Source organism: Typopeltis vanoorti, chromosome 24 (assembly GCF_054136105.1).
Source record: "Typopeltis vanoorti isolate ZY-2024b chromosome 24, IOZ_Tvanoo_1.0, whole genome shotgun sequence".
Taxonomy (NCBI): Eukaryota; Metazoa; Arthropoda; class Arachnida; order Uropygi; family Thelyphonidae; genus Typopeltis; species Typopeltis vanoorti.
In genome coordinates this window covers 23813139-23836451 of record NC_143572.1, presented here as the reverse complement: position 1 = coordinate 23836451, position 23313 = coordinate 23813139, and the positions used below count along the sequence as shown (strand labels likewise).

Here is a 23313-nt window from a genome sequence, read left to right as displayed (position 1 = left end):
CTTCCTTTCTACAAATAGTCTTTCAGAAAGATTGCTTATGTATTGGCAGAAATACGCACATGATGTATTTCTCTCTTCATAGCTGTCATTTCTCCATTCTTCCACGAATTAGGATATTCCATTAAGAATAATAATGATAATAATAATAAAAAAAAAAACTTCTAACAGTTCTGTAAGTGGAAAGGTTAAAGGTCGTGTATTCTGTTCGCAGAGCTTGTTACAGCGTAAAATCTCATTAATTTGAAAGCTTCGTCTATGATTGATTCAAGAAATCTTTAACCAAAAACTTTTAACCTAAAACCTGTTCCACTTGCATTTCTCCAAACATTTCTCAGTGAGCAATACTTGGACACTCCAGAACGAACTCGTATATATTTATTCCTCAGCATCAAAGATACAATTACTTTGATGAGATTGCAGATAGATTTAGAAATATCTTAACTACTCCCGGATTGTAGATGTTTTTAAAACCAATGAAATTCTCAAAAAAAAAAAAAAAAAGAAAAAAGTGAATAAGCGCCAAAAATAAATCGCAAAATGGCCTTAATCCCAAGTCATGAGGGATTAAGGCAGATGAATACGAGGGGTGTTCAAAAAAAAAAAATGACCGAACTTTTTAAATAGAACGCCAACCGGCACAGAGAGCGCGCTGCGGCTACTGAGCGCACCTAGCGGCAGGTGTTGACAACAAACTGCCATTTGCCCCGTTCTGCTATGAGCATTAGTCGTCGAGTTACATCCGCTGAAGTGAGCACGTGCACAAGCTATTCGTCGGATTAGTGACAATGAAAGTGCTTGAAGAACAATGTGTGTGTGTGAAATTTAAATTTTGCAGCAAACCGGTAAAAATTTTACAGAAACATTTCAATTGCTTAACATTAAATATTAATATTAAAAAGAGCAGAACGTTGGTCGGTGAAGGTCCCAGGCCTGGACGACCTTCCACATCAACAGACGATGACCATGTCGAGAGAGTTCGTGCTGTGATTTCATAGAGGAGATTCAAGAAAATGCGATAACAGAACTGCACGTCATCACCGAAAGTGCCTTCCAAGAAGCATTCCAACCATGGAAGAAACGTTGGGAATGGTGTATCGCCAGTACAGGAAGACTACTTTGAAGGGGACAGTGCTTAAAAGGTTGTAAAATGAGCAATAAAATTTTTATAAGAAAAGTTCGGTCTTTTGTTGGACAAGGCTTGTATTTCTACCAACGTACCAGATGAGAGGTGGCGAGAATACCGCACATAACTGAGCCATTTCATGTTCTTCTTAATCCTAAGTGTATCTTTCAAGCTAAAGTCAAAACTATAAGTCTTTTTCCAGTTGACTTAACTCACGGAGCTTACTACTAGACCACATAAGCAGTACCACCATTAACTTTAATAGTTTACAAATAACAGTAGGAATAAACTACCCATTTATCAAAATTAAACTATCAGTATACTCGGAACTACGTAGAATGCCAACTATTCATGGCAGTCCGTAAACTGCCAAATACGGTTGCTATATTTTGTCTCATTGTCCTCAAAATAATTTTGTAAAATTTATAGATTAGTGAGGCCAGAAGAGCGATATTGTCATTGGACAGGAACAAGATCACTATCCGTGGTGAATTGCTGTAGAACAGTTGTGTGTGTGTGTGTGTGTTTATTTTAACACTGATAGTTTAGAATACAGTTTTATTTTAACCGTGATTTTATCCTATAGTAACAAAAACATTTTGCTATTAAAACTAGTATAAATCGAATTGTTGTTTGAATCACAGACAACAACTTCCCATAACTATATTCAGTATATATCTGCAATATTTATGTGGGTGTTGCTGTTAACGAGAGTACAAGAGAGAAATTTATCAATATAGGTTAGTAGGTCAGGTGGCGCCTGTGTAGCAGGAATGAACTCAGAAAAATAAATTAGTATTACCTACTGAGTTTATAAAAAAAAAAAATTTCATGATAGAGAAAGCAAATGATTTTCGTACATCCCGAAAAACCAAATCTAACAACCTGATTGGTTATATGAGAGATGGCGACATTTTTTTGCGAGTCTACTACTTCACCCAATAAGATTAAATTTCCAAACCCCATTTTAAATACGTGCATTCTCAAATCAGACGCGCGCGCGCGCGCGCACACACACACACACAAATTACGAGAAACAAAAGCACGTTTCCCGTGGCAACCATAAAATAACGCGCAGCAGTAAACAAGGCAACTAATTGAAATAGATTAAGCGTTCAAACATTATTCCACCAAGTAAAATAACATCGTCTGCTTGACATTAATTAACGTTAAGACGCAGACAAACGAATTTTCGATAAAAGTATAATGTCCTCAACTAAAATTATATTTTGGGGCAGGTCGGTATTCGCAGAAAATGAATAATTGCATCTACAGATTTGTTCTGAGGAGTTAACCATTATGGTGTTCGGAAGAAGTGATTTATGCTTCCCAGTAGAATCCTTTAGTCATTCTGCTTGTTTCTGAGGCAGCTAACTTCATCTACAAAACTAATGGAAAAACTTCCAATGTTGACAAGTAGAGGGCGCTGTACTGAAGGTCTGATGCGTGTCTGTAACACAATTACCATCCCATTTTCAGTAAATTCTTGTTTGTCCGTGACTCACACTCACATGAGCATTCTCTCTATCTTCACTTGTTTTTATTCATTCTGTCTTTCTTGTCTCAGTCGTAATCTATTGTCATGCGGAAGTCATAAGTCTGATCTGCTTTTCTCAATCATCATAAAGGTTGATGTTATTTTCGTGGATAGATTTTAAGATTACTAAAATGGTTTTATTCCATAATCAGTCAGCCATTGTATTATGTTGTAAGCCTTACAAGTGGACTTGCAGGTTTGCGTTACATCGTATGCTGTTCGATCTACAAACAGTAGCTTTCCCGATAGCTCTACTTAGTGACAACGAAGAGATGTGTTTTTTTTTTTTTTCCCGAAAAACAAAATCTGACGCCGCTGTGGCTGAGTGGTTCCACCACTAGTTATATACTTAGAAAAGGAATTGCATTCAGATCACATCTATCACGGAACTTCCTTGGATTTTTTTTATTAAACAAGTCAGTTTATTTTAAAGCCTTTTCTCTGCGGGTTGAGGTTCGTTCAGGAAACAAGAACATTTATTTTCATGGATAAAGAAGAATGCTGGTACACAATTAACTATGTTTTTGCCGATGCAGTGAAATATCAATACGTTCCTCGATAATATCAAGAGGTTTTTGAATAAAGAAGAAAATATTGAACCTTTAGGATCAATGATCTACATGTTAACTCAGTTTGGTATTTTGTAATAATGAATTGCGGTAGAGTTGAAGATTCTATCCAAGGTGAACGATCCTGGCAAAGTTTAGTCAAATCAGCATTTCTTATTTTAAAGCTTGAATTTAACTTACACAGTCGATATAAAATTTCTTATTTGTCAAAAAATACTTCAGGCAATTTTTAAATTTAATTTTTGTGAGAATCTCTTAATCTAGAGGGCGTAGCAAGCATTTCACCTGCTTACCCTTAGGTTGTCAGCACATTCTGCATAGATAAAAAAAAAATACTAAGTACTACGAATAAATAAAAATTAAGTTTTGAACATTACTAAACAAGCTCCTGTAATTGTTATAACTTCGTTATCTGTTCTGTAAAAATGTGCATGATAAATAATATAACACTATAAAAGAAAAGAGAAAAGTCTCTTTTTTTTTTGTTGTGTGAATGACGTCCTAAGTTATCAAATTAAAGTGTTTAATTAGTCAGTACAGAAGGGAGAAAAGAAAAAAAACGTAAAATATGATTAAGTATCATTTAGAAAAAATAATAAAGAATCGAATAACATTTTTGAACAAAAATGAAACTGAGACAAAATAAACAAAAATCAGAAAGAATAGTAACACCATAATTAAATTAAGATATGTACAAATAAATTGACAAGATTCAAAACTAAACGTCGTGGGAAATTCATTCAATCCAATACCCTTGGAGGGTAATGGATGGCAATGCTGTAGCCAATGAAGTCCTAACTGAGGCTCGACTATTGCTGTTACCCTCCTGCCATGATCAGAACTTTAATTGCTCAATAACACCTTATTCCTACACTATCCTCTACAGATAACGGGGAAGATGAAAAGCATTCTTGCTTCGCCCCTTTAAGCCAGTCCTTATAAGGACTAAACGTCGTGGGGGGAGGAAGGAATCAATCGATTGTGAGATGCGGTCGATTGGTTCATTAATGCCCTTGGGGGTAACGGATGGCAACAATGCAGTGCTGTACCAATGAAGTTTAACTGAGGTTCGGCTGTTGCTGTTACCCCTTGGGCGATGAGTTTTTGAGTTCGCTCTCTTAAGGTTTTTGCTTTAAGGGAGCACTTTGAGTCTCCGGGGAAAGTGTTCTCCGGCAAGGCCCGCTGAGGGGCTTTGTCGGTGAATTATTTTCCTCGGAATATGAGCGGTTCCACTCAGTGGTCGGGGAGCCCGTCATTGAGTGGAACCAACGCTGACATTAGGACGGTCTTTCGCCCACTATGGAGTGGCCTAGAGATCGTCCGTATTTTTGAGATTTCACCTTTACTTACATAGTCGGTGATTGATTTTATATGAGATGCCCATATAGGGTAACGGATGGCAATGCTGAACCAATGAAGTTTAACTGAGGTTCGGCTGTTACTGTTATCCTGGGTTAATGAGTTCGCTCTCTTAGGTTTTGCCCTAAGGGAGCACTTTGAGTCTCCGGGGAAAGTGTTCTCGGCACGGCCCGCTGAGGGGTACTTGCCGGTGAATTATTTTCCTCGGAATATGAGCGGTTCTGCTCAGTGATCGGGGAGCCGTCACTGAGTGGAACCAACGCTGAGATTAGGACGGTCTTTCGCCCACTATGGAGTGGCCTAGAGATCGTCCGTATTTTTGAGATTTCACCTTTACTTACATTGTCGGTGATTGATTCATTCAATCCAATACTCTTTGAGGGTAATGGATGGCAATGCTGTAGCCAATGAAGTTCTAACTGAGGCTCGGCTATTGCTGTTACCCTCCTGCCATGATCAGAGCTTTAATTGCTCAATAACACCTTATCCCTACACTGTCCTCTACAGATAACGGGGAATATGAAAAGCATTCTTGCTTCGCCCCTTTAAGCCAGTCCTTATAAGGACTTTTAAACGTCGTGGGTGACCCCACATCTGAATTCAGCCATGCATGGCCAAATCTTTGACAGCTGTGGGATTACCCTGTTGAAGCTCATTTTCTTAGTGGTTCTATAGTAATTTTTAGTCCACAGATGGATGTCAGATCATATATATGTGCTTATAAGCTTGATGATCTCAATTAGAACCAGAGGTATTGGAGTCTTGTCTTTATTGGTCACTCTACTGACTATAACGGCTGGTAGGTCTTGGTGGTGTAGATCTGCAACCACTTCTTCTATGAATACGTCTTCCGAGACACCTCTGATTACTACTTTGAGGTATCTTTCTGATCCTAGTGAAAAGGTGTGACACTGTATACCTTTGGCATCCAATTCACCATTCAACCTTCGATGATCCATCACTGACTGAACAGGGCTGTACATACCTTCTGTGACATTCTTTGCTTGACTGTATGAAATCTTTAAATTAGACATCATAGTCCTTAGGGACATCCATTTTTTTTTCTCGCAAGAGTTGATATGAATAATGGGAGGTATCTTTTCCCTTGAGGAGGTAGGAGAGTCCGGGTCAGGACCGTTTTCTTCCGTTCGATTCGCTTTGGGTGGTCAGCGGTTGCAGTTTTGCATTTTTTGCGAGCGCGAACTCCTAATAATCGCTGTGATCTGCAATGGAATTGTCATCAGCAGTTGTTTCTATTACGCTGGTGCTATCTTGATGGATTCTGGGAAGAAATTCAGAAAGTTCAGGGTCATCTGAATCAACCTCTTCTATTTGATGAATTACGACTTTACCTGGCCATTTAGTGTGCAGTAGATTGCCTACATGCTTGAAGATAGAAGTTCTTTGAAATTTAGTTCTTCATATGGTGCCTCCATGATTGGCCCCAAAGTCTGTTCTGTGGGGCAGGACATGCCTTGCCCTTGTCACGATAGCAAATAGACAGTTGCTTATGATTCCAAGATATGAAACAGTGGAGATACTAGCGGCAGTAGGACTAGCGTATTGCCCTTGTAATTTCAACTGACTTACCTGGATGAACCAGTATGGAAAAATAAAGTGTTTGTTTATGGTAGCAAGCAATTAACTACTATTACTAATGAATAAGCATAAATCGCTAAAAAACATATCAATCAAATTCACGATTCACCATCAATAATACACGAAACACTAACAAATCCATGCACTAAACCAAAATCTACCCCGGCTAAATGTGCCAATTGTGGCGGTCCTCACACTGCCAATTACAAAGGATGCGCTCACAATTCAAGAAATAGAAAATCAGAAGCAGAAACATTTTCTTCCTCACTCAGCACACCTATATCAGAGACTACTTCACAGTTTCCTGAAGTTCAATATAAAAGGTCAGACGCCCTTCTGACGAAGCCAGAGGTTCTCAAAAGAGTAACTCCACAACAACAATCATCTAGGTCATATGCGGATGTAACTCGTCCTAAACAGTCATCCCGCGAACAGACAATACCACACACAAATCTGACAGCTATCATTACTTCTTCTCTCGCAAATATGCTGTTGGATTTTAGCAGATCCAACCCTTCACAAAGTTCTGCTAACAGATTTCTAAAGGACACACAAGCCATTATTTCAGCGCTCACTAATGAACAGTAACAAATTAAAACCAGAATCTCTAGAGATCATTGCGTGGAACGCGAACGGCCTGAGGAGTAAGATTTTAGAACTTCAAAATTTCGTCCAAAGACATCAGCCAGATGTCCTTTTACTAAATAACACGCACCTAAGACCTTCAGACAACCCCAAAATGTGTGGATACCAACTGTACAGAGCTGATAGACTATCCCACAGAGGAGGAGGCACGGCAATTTTCATTAAAAATTTCATCTCTCATCACTCCATAAACATCCCTCCTACCACCAACCTCGAGGTCACCGGCATTGAGATTCTCACGAGTTCTGTCGGCAAATTAAAAATCTTCGCAGCATATCATCCTCCACAAAAATCATTACTGTTCTCGGATTTGAACGCCTTATTCGATACCGGAGAGCCTATCATTGTGGCAGGTGATTTAAATGCCAAGCATTCAACCTGGAATAGCCGTTCCACCAACAAAAATGGACAGATACTACGAAACTATGCTGGTTTCAACAACCTTCATGTAATAGGTCCCGCTGACCCTACCCATCACAACACTTATGGTCGGACTGATGTGTTAGACACAGCCATATTGCAGCACATCAGACTCCAATACAATTTAATGACGATTAACGATCTGTCATCAGACCATAACCCAATACGGTTAAAACTGGGAAACCTTGAAAAATTATCTCTCCCCCCCTCACTCATTCATTCCTTGGGAAAGGCTCTCCAAGGTACTTTCAAAATATGTTGGTCCTGTTCCCCATCATTAAATCAAAAGAGGAAATTGAAACAGCTGTTAAAAATCTAAAAGAACAGATTAAAGCAGCCTGTGCAGCATTTACTACCCGCAAATCCAACCACTTTCCATAAGATATTATGAATCTGATGAGAGAAAAAAAATAAAGCAACAAAAAGATATCATAACACCAGGGTGCCGCAAGACAAACGGATCTTGAACAGGTTCAACTCTGCAGTGAGAGATGCCCTCGCAGCCCATAGAACTCAACTCTGGGAAGAAAACTGACCTCTCCATCTCTACTGATAACCATTCCATATGGAATCTCATCCGAAAGATTAAAAACAGAAATAAACCTCTATCCCCCCCCCCTCCAAACAGATTCAGGTCTCATCCACACTGATGCTGATAAAGCTGAAGCAATAGCAAATCATCTTGAAAAACAGTGTAAACCTGCATAGGATCACCTCGATTTTAACCATTATACAAGATCCACCGTAACATCAGATATTCACCCAATTCTGCTCTCACATATTCCACTCAAATTGCACCCACCTCACCTGCTGAAATATATGCTATTATTAAGAAGTTCAAGAAAAAAAGGCTCCTGGACCCGATGTTATCTCTAACAAAGTAATAAAGCTTCTACCACTTAGAGCTGTTGTCCATCTGACAAATATAATTAACCCCATCCTTCACTACAAACATTTCCCTTCCTACTGGAAACTGACGGACATAATACCGATCCATAAACCTTTAAAAGATCCCAGATTGCCTCAAAATTACAGACCAATCAGCCTCATCTCAAATCTCGGCAAAATTGCCGAGAAGGTAATTCTTACCAGACTACAAAATTCAGTATTCCGACTAAATATCCTGCCTGAGGAGCAGTTTGGCTTCCGACAATCGCATAGCACCACACAACAAATACACGGATTAGTGGAACACATTATTGCAGGTTGTAACTGGCGTCAATGCACTGGGGCTGTTTTCCTTGACATAGCCAGTGCATTTGACAAGGTTTGGCATTATGGTTTGCTATACAAACTGATATCATCTGGTGTACCAATCGGAATCATTCATCTTATAAAGGCATACCTCTACGATAGGTGCATGCAAGTCAGGATGTGTGGGGTAGTCGCGACACAAAAACGCATCTTGGCTGGAGTTCCACAAGGATCCTTACTAGCACCAATCCTATTCTCCTTATACTTGTATGATATACCGCACAACCCATTATCTTCAATTAAAACTCTATACGTTGATGATACAGCGATATTGGCCAGATCTTTAAAGCCTCACCTAGCCATCAAGAACCTGCAAGAAAACCTACTGCTAATCGAACAATATTTCTCCAAATGGCAACTCCAAGTGAATTCCCTGAAGAGCTTAGCCGTCCTATTCTCTAGACAATCACTGATTCCTAAAGAAGATATTCTCCTTTTCAACACTAAAATCCCGTGGAAAACTGAGATCAAATATCTTGGAGTAATATTAGACAGAAAACTGACTTTCAGCTCCCATATCAAGGCTCTCTGTGCAAACACATCAAAAACCACAGCCCAGCTCTACCCGCTAATTAGCAGAAACAGTAAGTTGAGCACCAGAATGAAACTTCTCATATACAAACTGATGGTTCGTCCAATACTCACCTACGCTTCATCGGCCTGGAGTCATACTTCAAATACTAATATTCTCAAATTACAACGTATCCAGAATAAATGTCTCAGAATGATCCTGGGCGCCCTATGGTTCATCCGAACTGCCCAGCTACAGCGGGACACAGATGTCCCTTATATTTACACTTTCATGCAGACTATAGCAATCAAATTCTTCTCAAAAGCATCTGTGCACCCTAACAGCTGATCCAACTGGCTGCAGATTATGACGCAATGGATTATTATTTCAAACATAAAAGACTTAAAGCCAACCTAAACTACAACACCGAGGACTAATCTCCTAGCCCACTCAGCGCGAGCAATTAGCTCATAAACTTTCTCCACTCACAGTTTCTCTCAAGATAGCCGGGAATATGAAAAGCTTTTGCTTCACCCCTTATGTCAGTAAAGTTGTTCGTTGATAGTACTAAAACGTCGTAAACGTACGTGGTATATGTTTCTTCTTAAATCGATTTCTTGTACACGGTATAAGTCAATAATCAAATGAACGATAAGAAATTACGAAACTTAAAAAAAAAAAAAAGGAAAGATAACAAGCCCCTTCCTAAAAACTAAATAACACTATAATGTGAATCAAGCCTATCACAATTATTAACTATACAACTACTACTAGTAACATTTTCTCCTTAAAAATATTTTAAGCCTGCGGTATGAAAAAAAGACACCGCTGAATTTTAATGGTATTTCAATCTGGAGGGAAGAGTGCTCCATTTTGTTAGCCATCAGTTTATTTGTTACTCCAAACACAGCAAGTCAAAATATTGCCTGGGAAATGGTTCTCTGATATTTCGTCTTTTTTTTTTTAAATTGTTATTAGTTAGAGAAAACTACTTTCATATTCTGTTCCTCCTCAGAATTGCAGTAGGTGATAGCAAATGAACATTATAGCATTCATGATGTATTCATCTGAGATTGAGACACACTTTGATGTTTTTTTCCGAGTGAGGTTTCCTCTGACGACACCTCTTTATGAAACCATCGTCCTTTTGTGAATTCTATCGTGTTAGTAGCGGAGTTAAACCTTCCAACAGTAGCGACTAGCCAATAAAGGAATATAAGATTAAAATTTGTGTGTGTGTGTGTGTGTGTGTGTGTGTGTGTGTGTGTGTGTGTGTGTGTGTGTGTGTGTGTACTCGAACAGTGACGGCTCGTGGTTTGAAATCGTGGGGGGGTGCTGCAACTTTCGAAATATACATACACACAGTAAGTACAGTGTATACGTATTTGGATAAAATATCAAAATTATGGAAAAACTTAAAACAAAATTAAACATGAAAAATATTGTTTATTATCGATAAAATTATACAGTTTGGTATAATTTAAAATTACTTAAAAATAGAATCCATTATCACAGAAAAATAAAATCCGAAGTCACCCCAATAATGTTCTAAAATAAAAACTATAACAAATGTGATGTCTCTAATTGTAATGGCCAAATATTTAAAGAGATGGAGTAAACGCGATAAGCACTACGAACACTCTACTACTGGCGTAAACTGCATATAAACAACAGTGGAACTGCGCGACGGACAGTGCCGTATTATGCTAATAGCTCGCATCTCACTATGACGTGCATATGCTTGCGCGAGTAGCAATATGGCACTGTAGTAAACACAGTGCTGCTAGCGTCCTTCACCCTCCTAAGTGCTATAAGATGGATTTTTATTATTTTTTATACAAAATAAGAGAATTGCATAGGATTGTGGATGATAAAATTAAATATTGCAAGCGAATATAAATAAATTAATAAATATATTTATATATCGAGAAAAATTGGGGGTGCTGCAGTTCCGCAGTGCGTATGCACGAGCCGCCCCCTTTAAGTATTTTAAAAAGTCTGAGAAAGCAATGAAGATATCAGAATGTGTTATCAATGAGGGCCTCCTTAGATCATAAGGTATTTGGTGGTTTCCTCACTAAGTACATCTTATTTGCCTTTTTCTTCAGACTTCTATATAGATGATTTCTTCGAAAAAAACTGCTGGAAAATTAAAATACTGAATAAACAAAATATTTCTTTCATCTTGTGTTAATATTTGAACATTTCTGAAGCTTTTTAATCTTTATTTGCTTTTTTCTTCAATTTCTACCCCTTCCTTGAGAGATCGTGAACTTAAAGCGTACACTGTTTGATTCAGAATATACTCTTTATCTCTCGGGATTCTTCAAGAAGGATGTCGAGAGCGTGTGGAAGACAAAACACATCGCTAGATAAGGCAATACTTTTATCATACACTTTATACTGTTCGTATTTATCAGCATTCTCCCAATGTCAAAGCTTCTGTTTCTTCCCGAAATGTGGTTATACCTCGTGATCTGGAGCAAGATGAGGTTGCTGATTAAGTGTGTTATTCGAGAAGTCACCGATTGGGATCTCCAAGATGACCATGTCGTTGTGAAAAAAAAAAACATGTTAACAAATGTCAGTGAACTAGTTTGAATAGCTTTTGCGGTGTCGTCTGTAAACCGTAACCATCGTGCAATTTGAATTTGATCATTTTAATTTCATTCTAAACTACTTATCTTTCTTAATTTTTTGAACCTGGTGGATTACGAAATAAGACTAATCCTCTCTCTCTCTCTCTCTCTTTCTCTCTCTGTCGTTCTATCTATATGGTTGCAGCAGAGTTCACACTTCTTTTCACAAACATACGCATCTCGTGTCCTTAGAGGGGGTAGATGATCTCACCTCCTTCCCATGTGGAAAGAGGAGTTCATCGTACATCCTAATCCCCCCCCACACACACACTTATTATGTGTTTCATAAACGAAAGCTCTGTAGCTTTGTAGCGTTCACAACGCTAGATCGACAGAAGAAAGACTTTATAGGTTCAGTTCTAGTTGACGACTTGAAGAACTTCTTCAAGGCATTTTTTTCAGCCTGCTTCCTATATAGTCGAGTTTTGGGCAAAAGCAAGTGAGATTTTCTCTTCCAGAAATTTGGATTTTAACAATACAACTTAGGAAAACTCGCCCAAGAACTCACAGTATTTCAAACGATAATACCAGTTAAGAACACAAGATGGCAGCAGCTGTGTTTCATAATCTCCTCACTCGTAAGTCTACAAATCTTCGAGTAGATTGAACTCCAGTATATCAAGATGATGAAGGAGGGGATTGGCTACCGATCGATTTCCAAAAGTTAGCTATCTAAGACTAAAGGGACTCTGCTATTCCCCTTCAGGAAATGAAAGGAATGTTAAAGAAGCTATTTATTATGTGTTATATCAGAATATGTATATTTTGCTATGATGAAATTAAAAAAAAAAAATGAATATAGAAAATTTAAAAATTAAAAGCATAATGAACAAATAAAAACCTAACTATTTAGTTACAGGTTCTGTTCAAAAAGTATCCGAAAAAGATGCATAAATTTCTATATCATTCGTTTGTTATTGTAACACTGCATATCTCTGTGCATGTTTAAAGAATTTAAGTCGCTATGCAGAGTTAGTCTCCTGTGGTAAAACAAAGCGTTTTGTTTTATGTGTGAAAGTAAAAATCAAGTTGTTTGTATTAAATTGAATTTTAAATTTGCCAAAATGGCTAGGAAACATGATTAATTGAAAATTAATCATGCGTAGCGTAGCGTAGTCGGAAGCAACAATACCCTTACAACGACTTTTCAACTGAAGGTGAATTAGTCTATCGATACTTTTTGAACAGACAATCATTTTCGAATCTTTCAGCGGAAAAATACTGATTGATATTTCATTGATATTTACAGCCATTCGAGTCGTTTTAAGAGGTAAGGCACACGCTGAATGGAAAGTAGTAGTGAGCGGGGACAGACGGACAGTTAAAGATGACCAAGTGTTTGTGGATGACAGAACTGTCATCTGGGGTAAAGGTAAGTTCTTGTTACCTAAAGTTTAAACAACTAAAATGTTATCACTCATCAGTAATATTTTATTTTTGACTCTTAAAAGGGAAATCAAAAGAAATATTAAAGATACACATTCTGAAATAGCATGTATTGAACTCAAATTTACGTACATGCTGTTGCTTTTTTTTTCCTCTCCATTTTTTTTACTGAATTATCAATGTACGCTAGATTAGGAATAGTGATATATACTATTATTATTATTATTATTACATAAAATATTTAAAATAAGCTACTCCACGTAGTTATCTAAAGCCACTACTTCATATTAACTGCAGAATAACTAGAATAGCATACTAAGATAACAAGACTACAATCGACCAACTGCGCGAAAGCCATGGAACTTTGAAATGCAAGAATGTATCCAAGATATTTAGAACACATATGTAAATAAATAGTTTACATTAATCAAAATATTAAAATTTTTTGAAATGGGAAAAAAACATTATTCCATTCATAATAATGTTAGCATAGCCTATGCAAAACTTATAAACACAATATTACTCTGGTTTCCAGTTGGCATATTGAAAATTCCATTCATCCATCCACCCAATCACCGATAAAACAAAGTTAATAATGTTCAGATATCCACAGATCCAACTCCTTTCCATTTTCTTCTTGAATGTTTAGTTCAATGGCCTGCCACGGCCAAGCAGGGATGAGAGATGAATTTTATCGCCCGATGTTAGACCATCACTTCCCCCCTTCTTATTGGAGGCCTGAAGTGGCTTCAAAAATGTCCGTGTTTGGTTTCCCAATTAAGTAAGAAATAAATAAAAATATAAAATATATATAAAATTAATAAAAATAAAAATAAAGCGTGGGTGGGAGTCACACCCACCCATAAATATATAAATGTATTTATATTTATATTTATTTATATTTATTAAATATATAAACCAACCCAGATAATATCAAGACGCAATCCACATAAAAACACTACAGAGGGCGATATGTGAAAACATCAAATATACTGTAGCAACATATACTTTCTGGCTAACCTACAAACTAAACAGATTACAATCACTGCGGTATAAAACGCGAAATGCATTTTTGAGAACAAGCAGAAGATGATAAATTATTCAAGATAAAATATCTACCCCACTTCAAATTTATGCTAAAAACTACTGCACTCCTAATAACAGAGCAGCTAGAACAGTGTATCCGATCACAATCAATAGATCATTTTCGCGTAGAAACAGGATAATCACCACGGAAAAGCTACTGGAAAGATTTATATTCCGGACATGATCAACAAACAGCAATTTGATAAAAGAATCCTTAGGATCTATAGAGAGTTGAAAGGAATCTATGGGAATATTACAATAAGAGGGGAGTTGATTGTGTATATGATGTATACACAATCAACTCCCACACACGTGTGTGTGTGTGAGGGGGAGTTGATTGTGTATACATCATGATTTATACATGTATAAATATATAACGGGGACTGTGGTGATGGTGGTAGTGTGAGTGTGTGTGTGAAAAAGCGAGTATCATGGACTTTGCAATTTTTGATTAAATTCGTACTATATTATGGAAATTGTTTTGGTTTGCTGAATTACTGCATAAAGAAAGTCAGCTTGCATCGTAAGTATTTAAATTAAGGATAAAATTTACAGTTTTCAAATTTGTTATTTTTATTGACATGAGAAGGAAACTGAAGTAAATAAATAAATATATAAAATGGAGACATAGTTAATCTCCCAGAAATCCTTTCGAGTCAATTAAGTGTGACGTCACACCTAATTGACTCGATATAAAATAATAATATATCACTTTCACTTTTATCGCTAGAGTGTGCTTTTTCCAGTGTGCACATGCGCGTTGCGATAGCTTCATTACTTTTCATGTAGATACCATTCGAATAAGGTAGTGTTAGTGCCTCGTGTCCAAACTTTGACCAAGATCGTACCACTCTAGTGAGAATCGTGATTGATAATGAATCATAGTGCTTCCAATAAGACCTGGAAACAAAATGACAAAGCATGGAATGGCAATTGCTAACGTCAAGACAGCAAAATAAAAGATATTCGCCCGCAGAATCTCGAATCAAATCAATACTGATTTTTCTTCGATATTCATGCAATTGTTCATAAGGAATTAGTTCCAGAATGTGCCTACCTAATGTTTTTTTTTTAATTCTTCGGGTTCAATACCCTGATGCTAGGGAAATAACCAGTACATATATAGTGTCCATATCCTTGATGCATGCTTTACAAATGTATGTAGAAACCTAACCAACACCTTCCCTAGGTAACCTGTTCGTCATTCGCTGATGCATCCTCCATGCGACCAATGTTTGAAGGGCTCAGAAGGAAAGTATTTTAATGTCCTGGGTACCAGGACCTAACACCTGTGCATCCTATAGGATTTTACACATCGCACGCTTCTATTTGAGATGGTATAGCAAAACAGCCAGTAGCAAGCCATAATTCTTCTAAACAATGTCCTTTAATACCCGGATTAAAAGCATAATAATGTATCTTATTTTCATTTGCTCGATCAAGGTCTCGGTTCTACCTATAGACTTGGATATCCAAAACGACAACAATACCATCTCTTGATGCCAAAAAATCAGGTTTTCTTATGACTACCTCCTGATATTTGGCTCCTTTTCTGACTAGTCGGTTCTTTATGATGGCACATATTGCATCATGTCTTTTAACTCTAATGTTGTGGGTTCTAAAACAACACTGAGATGGTGTCATAGTCTCTCTGAACCCATCCACCTCTACATTGTAGCATTTGTATTATGTCTACCACGGGCTATACGAGCCTTATCAGAAAGTGTATTTATTTCAGCCCTTACCAGATCTATATATACTCCCATCCGGGAAACACTCTTGTTCCTTCACGGACCCAAAGATGTTGAGACGGGCCGCTGAAAGGCTTCTCGAGATATAAAAGCCTTTCCCATCTCTTCCTTGCAAGAGAGTTAGAAATAATGTGCATTCCATGATCAAAGATACAACGTATGCTTAAGTTAATTCTCGTTGAATCAAAAGAGCTCTAAAGGAACTTATGGTAAAAGGTGAAGATGAATGGTGGAGTTTATTTAACCTTAAATATTTTAAGCTAGGAACCATCCATCTCATTGGAGGAATTCCTAATAAACGAGAAACAATTTCTCACTTCCATACGCACCATGCTAGAACATCCGTCGTATTAGTCGGATTTGTCATCGCCAATCCTGGTTGATCGTTTTTACATCGACCTACTGAGATTTTCGCATCACCCTCTGATCTATTGGTATTAACTTACTGAATCTTTCTGTACGTTTTTTGGCTGAGGTGGCAACGTCAACTGCAAATTGAATGCGACAACCACTTCCCAGCAAAGCAGCAAATATTTGTCCTAATACTTATTTCAATATTCTAAGAAAAAGCTTCGGGAAAGAGTAGAGATATTTAACTTAGCTAGTACATATGATAGAGAAATTTGAAATAAGAAAAAGCAACAAGAGATAAGAAACGAATTTAATAATCAATTTTTGAATGTAATATTGGTTACTTAGAAAAATAAGTGCTACTAGATGTGCAGATTTATCTGATAATGTAATAAAAGAGGCAGACACTTTTGATACCTTAAACCAGTGTTTCTCAAATTGTGGTACGCGTACCACCGAGGGTACGCGAAAGGTCGTTAGGGGGTTCGTGGCAATTTTCGGCTATGCATAATTAAAGCAATCATTATATTTTTCAACAAACAGTGCAATTAGAGGCAACCGGGATAAAACGGCACTAACTAATGAATCACATCCCCTCTCCAACAGAAACTGCTGCATAGACCAAGCAAAACCATATGTTGCCGGTGGAACATATGGTTTTGCTTGACACCACCCCCATCGTTAACGTGCTAAAACTAAGAAATTTTTAGTGAATGTGTTTCAGATATTATGGAATTCGGTTGAAGGGAATTAGCATTTCAACTCAACTGTTGAAATGCTAATTTGTCTTTGGTTCGCGCGATCTTTTGTTAATACCGCACCAATCATATGCAGTTCTTCGCTCTCTACGTATCTCAAGTCTTGTAATTACTGGTAATTTTTGCTTGAAATAATGGGAAAGAAGATGACGCTATTTGAGTAGATGACTTTGACGCTGCACACAAAGAAACTGTTCTCGATGCCAAAAGTAGTGATACCGAGTAGGAGCTTCTTGGTAAGTCGCACCATTTTCAGTTTTTTTTGAAAACTTTAGTTTACGAAAATTCCCGCACGTATCTCGCAACACGATTTTTTAGCTTTAATTTTTGGGAAAAAAGTTAGAGTTATATTCGAGTAAATACAGTATTTTTTTTAGCTTTCAAATTCTTACGTATGGATCATTGGTTAAAGCTTGGATTTATAAAACCCTCAAAAGAGAGCAATATAGCAAATCCTAGTAGCTGTAAGCAACAAGAAAACGTTGATATTGCATCTGGATCCAATGAAATTGATGAGTGTGTCGTCTGACATCTCTAGAGAACCAAAATTTAAAAAGAAATCATATTTTTTGTTTACATGAACATATAAATTCAAATAAAATAGATATTTAATTTTAATTAATATTTTAAATTAATTTATTAATTTTGATTAATTTTTTAATTCATTAATTAATTTATTTTTTAATTAATTAATTATGGGGTACTTGGTAATAATGAAAATTTAAGAAGGGGTACGCGGATATCTGAAGTTTGAGAAACACTGCCTTAAACTATTTGGCAATTCATAAGGGTGAAAGAAAGGGTTGAATTGAATTGAATTAGTTGGAAATAAAATGGAAGCAAATAAGCCTATTCGAACCAACTTAGTGTGTGTTTTCATTTAGATTGAAATCACCATCAAGAATAGCTGAACTAAGTCTCTTCATAAATAAAAGATACCAACTGAAAATTATACAGTACAAGTATATGCCACAACTACGGACCACCAAGATGAAGAGATAGAAGATTTCTATGAAACATTAGAATCCACATTAAATAATTCTAAAGAATTCTACATAATTATAATGGGTGACTTTAATGCCAAGATTAGAAGCAGAGATGACTATCTGAACTCCATCGGTAAATTTGGATTTGGACAGCGGAATGAAAAAGGAGAAAGACTTATTGAATTTGGCGAAGAAAATAACCTCTTTATTAAAATTTTTAAAGAAGCAAATCAACCGAAAATGGATTTGGAAAAGCCCAAATGGACAAACGTACAATGAAATAGACTTGATCCTCTCCAACAGAAGATATATAATAAATAGTACCAAAGTGCTTAATATATTTAACATAATTTTGCCCATACTAGTCCGTGACTATGGACTAGTATGGGCAAAAGTATGGATCAACAAAAAATGGGAACGAAATAAGCTCATAAGAAAAAAGTCCAATTTAATGAATCTACTAAACTTCTACCACAATAAAAGCTGTTATAGAGAATCACTTAAAAATGAACTAAAAAAGTTAAGCACAGCTACTACTATAGATGATGCTAATGAAATCTTAACAAAATCTATCTTGAATTGTGCACTAGAAATAGGAAGTGTAAAAAGGCACCAAGGAGAGGAAAAACTAAGACAGAAAACCTTAGATCTGATGAAGAAAAGAAGAGATATGAAAAGAGATTTGAATGACACCAATAAAATAGAATATGCGGAAATTTGTAAAAGTACTGTATACGTAAAAGGATGAAACGTGAACTTAGATCGTATAATACTAGGAAATTTAAAGAAACTATAGAAAACAATAGTAATATGAAGGTCCTAAGACGAACATTATCAGTTGTAACAAAGGAAATAGATGCTGTAAGAGGAAAAAAATCGTGAACTTATAAAAAATAGAGATGTAATAATCAAAAGAATTCATGAATTTTATACTGAGCTCTATGAAGACAAAGACTGGGACATCCAAGAATCATTTATGGATAACTCGAGTGAGGAAGAAAATGATGCCCATGAGATCTTACAAGGTGGAGTGTAAATGGCACTGCACTGCAGGAAATGAAGAATGGAAAGGCCCCAGGAGAAGATGGAATTATGGTAGACTTCTTAAAACTGGGAGGAAGCCCTGTTATCAAACATCTGACTAAACTCTTTAATAAATGCCTAAAACAGAGAAAAAGTCCAAACAATTGGAACAATTCACTTCTAATGTTAATTTTTAAAAAAAGGGCAATAAAGAAAAAATTAAAAAATACAGACCTATAAGCCTACTCCCCACCATATATAAAGTTTCACAAAAATTATAAATAATAGAATATAATGTAAACTAAAGGGAATGCAATCCTATGAACAAGCTGAATTTAGAAAGAATTACAATACATTGGACCATATTCACACATTAAGACAGCTCATTGAAAAATCAATTGAATACAACAAACCCTTATGTCTGGCCTATATAGACTATGAAAAAGCATTTGATTCAGTTAAAACATCTGCAACACTAAAAGCACTTCAAACCCAGGGAACTGAGAAACCATATATTGAAACACTAAAACATATTTACAATAATGCAACTTCTGTAATTAAATTATATAAAAACAGCGAAAAGTTCCCAATACAAAAAGGCATCCGACAAGGCTACACCATATCTCCCAAATTATTTACAGTTGCACTAGAGGACGTCTTTAGAAGCCTTGATTGGGACACAAAAGGAATAAACATAAATGGAGAAAGGCTGCATCATCTGAAATTTGCAGATGATATTGTCGTAATAGCAGATAATCTTGAAGATCTGGAAGAAAGGTTAAATCAGCGAAATGAAGCCTCCAGAGTAATTGGATTAAAAATAAATAGAGAAAAAACGAAAATAGTGATGAATAAATATATTAACCATAGAACTGTCAAAGTTGAAAACCATGAAATAGAACAAGTTACGTCATACTTCATATGTATATTTGGGCCAATTGTTATCCTTTGAGGATTGCCAAAGAAAAGAGATTGAACGAAGAATTCACCTTGAATGGATGGCTTATGGGAAAATGAGAGACATATTCAGAAGTGACATCCCTATGAGTCTAAAAAAAAGGAAAGCTTTCGACCAATGCATACTTCCTGTCCTAACATACGGAAGAGAAACATGGACTTTAACAGAAGCCCTAAACAAAAAGCTGAGAACAACACAACATCGCATAGAAAGAAGTATGCTAAAATTAACATTAAGAGATAGGAAGACAAATTCCTGGATAAGATCTCAAACAGGTGTCATGGATATTGTAAAATATATTAAACAGGCTAAGTGGAGATGGGCTGGCCATATTGCCAGATGCAGTGACGGGAGATAGAGTAGAAAAACAACAGAGTGGAGACCAATGGATGGAGCAAGACAAAGAGGAAGACCGAGAGGAAGGTGGAGGGATGAACTGGAACAAATTGCAGGAGTGAGATGGATGGGAGAGGCAGAAAACCGAGTGATCTGAAAAATGATGAGGTAGACCTTCGTCCAGCAGTGGGCAGAACCAAAAGGTTGAAGAAGAAGAAGAAGAAGAAGATAGGATTAGTAAAAATGAAGTTCTCGATAGGAAAAGCCTACCACCAGCACCACTCTATGAGTTCGACTAACTCAAGTGAGATGTCATTTTATGGTTTGTTTGCTTGCATTCTGCAGGGGGTTTCGAACCCAGGTCTTTCCTAAAGAGAGGTGTCGCGACACTCCATTGCAACTATGCTATAGAAATGCTCTTTAAGGAAAAATAACTCGATTAAGTTGAAAATTCTAACAAATCATTGATATTGGGAAGGGTGTCTTCTAACTGGAAATCCGCAACTTATTCCTGTTTTTAAGTTCATCGCATAAAATGGGAATTATAGATCTGTAGATCTCCATCAATAATGAAGACTAAGAAGATGACCTGCTTTTCTTGTCAGTCTTAGTATTATAAACAAAGTAACGGGAAAATTAATTAGGAATTTCATCCGTGATATTCTTGATAGGGATCACTTTCTGAGCCTGGCCTTAGAAGAAGAAGAAGATACCATGTAAGTATAAATCTTATAACAAAAATGTAAAACAAAATCGTCTTACTGGTTTTTATGATAAGGCAATCTTCAAAGTCATCTTTTTATAGGGTAGTCTTCAAAAAGCCAGGTTGTTAGGGGAAGAGATATCCCTAAAGTTCGGTGTTAAGACATTTTATGTTTATTAATATAAAATCATTTACGATCAACTGTCAAGAACAAAAAGTGCCTTCTTTACTGACAATATGAAGTTGGTAGACAAATCAGTTGTTCGGATATATCGAAGTTCTTTTATAGGATGATCTTAAAAGACGAAGAACAGAAAGAGGGTGTTCACGTTAAAATTTAATGCGAACAAATGCAAGTAGGCAATATATACCGAATGGGCAGGTTTTAGAAAAAAAATAATGTACACAAGAATTTGATTATAAGGACTTTTTATAAGGAGTTTAAGTTGAAGAACCAATATTGGTGATATAACTAGCAATTTCACCTTCATTTGGGGAAAGTAAAAAAGATCATAAATATTATTATAAACCTTGATATACAAGACTCTTGAATCAAGTTGTTACTTAATTTTTAAAATAATGAAAGAAAAGAGGCTACTTTGATAAGTTGAAAAAGACTGTATCACTAATCACTATCTACAATCAATACAATTATTTTATATAGAATATAAAGGGAAATTATATATTAAATAAGAATTCTACATGATATTTAATAATATACATAATTTTAAGTAGGATAATGAATTTTGAAAATACACCTTTTATTTATTTATATTACTTTGTTCTTATTATTCCTCAAAGACAAATTTAATAATATTATTAATATTATTATGAAAAGGGAATTTAATAGTATAATATTATTAATACCGTTAAAATCTTATAGTTCAGTAGCAATTAGGTGACAGGTTTACGAGTAGAAAACCCTGTTAAGGTCAAAGTTTAAAAATTATTAATACCGTTAAAATCTTATAGTTCAGTAGCAATTAGGTGACAGGTTTACGAGTAGAAAACCCTGTTAAGGTCAAAGTTTAAAAAAGATTTTCTTGCACATAAAATAAAATGTAATAAAAAAAGATAAAATAACTATAACCTGTCCGTGTCGGTTTCAAGTTTAATAAGACTCTCGCACACAAAATCAAATATTATATCAGAAAAGAAGATTAAGTAATTATAAAATACCCAGATTATATCGAGGTTTAAAAAGCATTAATAACATATAAAAGAAAAGAAATCGTTTTTAGGGAGACTGAACAAAATTATACCCCAAAGTCTTTAGGAAGAGTAGAATTTGGCCATTTTCTTTGAATTCTTGATACCATGTAAGTATATTATTTATTTATTCATTTCTTGTACATTATTCATGCATCTAAAAGCATCGTGTTTCTTTGGCCAGTTTTAACCAGAAGTATGGAAGACTCAATGCAACCTTTCTCCTTCAGTATTTCATCCAACAATGAAAGCATTCCTGTTAAATTGTTGTGCTAGCCTTCTAGAGGGTTATTAGTTGTGGCTTCATCTGCATTATTCTTTCATACACATTCTCCCGACTAGATATCGTTGGGAAGTCAGGGCGTCCAAAAGGTATAAAATAACATAAAAGCTTTGACTACCTAATTTTTGTTTAAGGGTAAAATTCTAGGAAGTGCAGCAAGGCATGGTGGGTAATGAGGAGCCTATGATTGGGGGATGGGAGAGACAGCTGTTCCGACAGAGACCAAGTGCTCCTTTGTTTTTGAACGAGTAGCTCAATTTGTCGGTCCTCAAGATTTGCTATAACATTCTTGTAATTACTGCTACAACAAGAGAATATTATTGTCTTAAATCAGGAGTCTTCAACCTTTCAGACAGTGCGGGCCGCATTAAAAATTTCAATGAAGCCCGCGGGCCACTAAACTATAGTGCGGTATTTAGAATTGTATGTTGCTTTCCAGATTCACAAGGAACGCTGTGCATTTGATACTTTACATAAAATCCTATAAAAATAAACAAACTCAGCTTTAAGAGCATAGGTAGGAGTCGGGTTCACGATAAGTAAATACAATCAATACTTAAAAAAAGATAATTTAATGAAGAAAACATTCATTTTTTACAATGTCAATGGGCAACTTGGCAATGTTTTTCCTTGACCAGCTTATCGATGTTGGAAGTCGCTATGCGCAGAGTATTCTCGAGATATTGGTCCGTAATCTGAGTTCTTGTCTTGGACTTCGCATGTTTCATTCTAGAGAAGAACTGCTTACATAAATATATGTTTCCTGTACTTATACTTAAAGCGCACATCTTCAAAGCATGCCGGCGAAGATTAGGGAATGCGTCCTC

At 36.2% G+C, this 23313-nt stretch overlaps 1 protein-coding gene across 1 annotated transcript in view; it reads left to right on the top strand.

Annotated features, from left to right (window-relative positions):
* LOC150093022 (arrestin domain-containing protein 3-like) overlaps positions 1 to 23313 on the top strand; it is a 118577-nt gene that overhangs the window by 8701 nt on the left and 86563 nt on the right. Inside the window, exon 3 of the mRNA XM_090414127.1 lies at positions 12906 to 13028. Coding sequence (XP_090270253.1) covers positions 12906 to 13028 — 123 coding nt within the window. The remainder of the gene's footprint in view (positions 1 to 12905; positions 13029 to 23313) is intronic.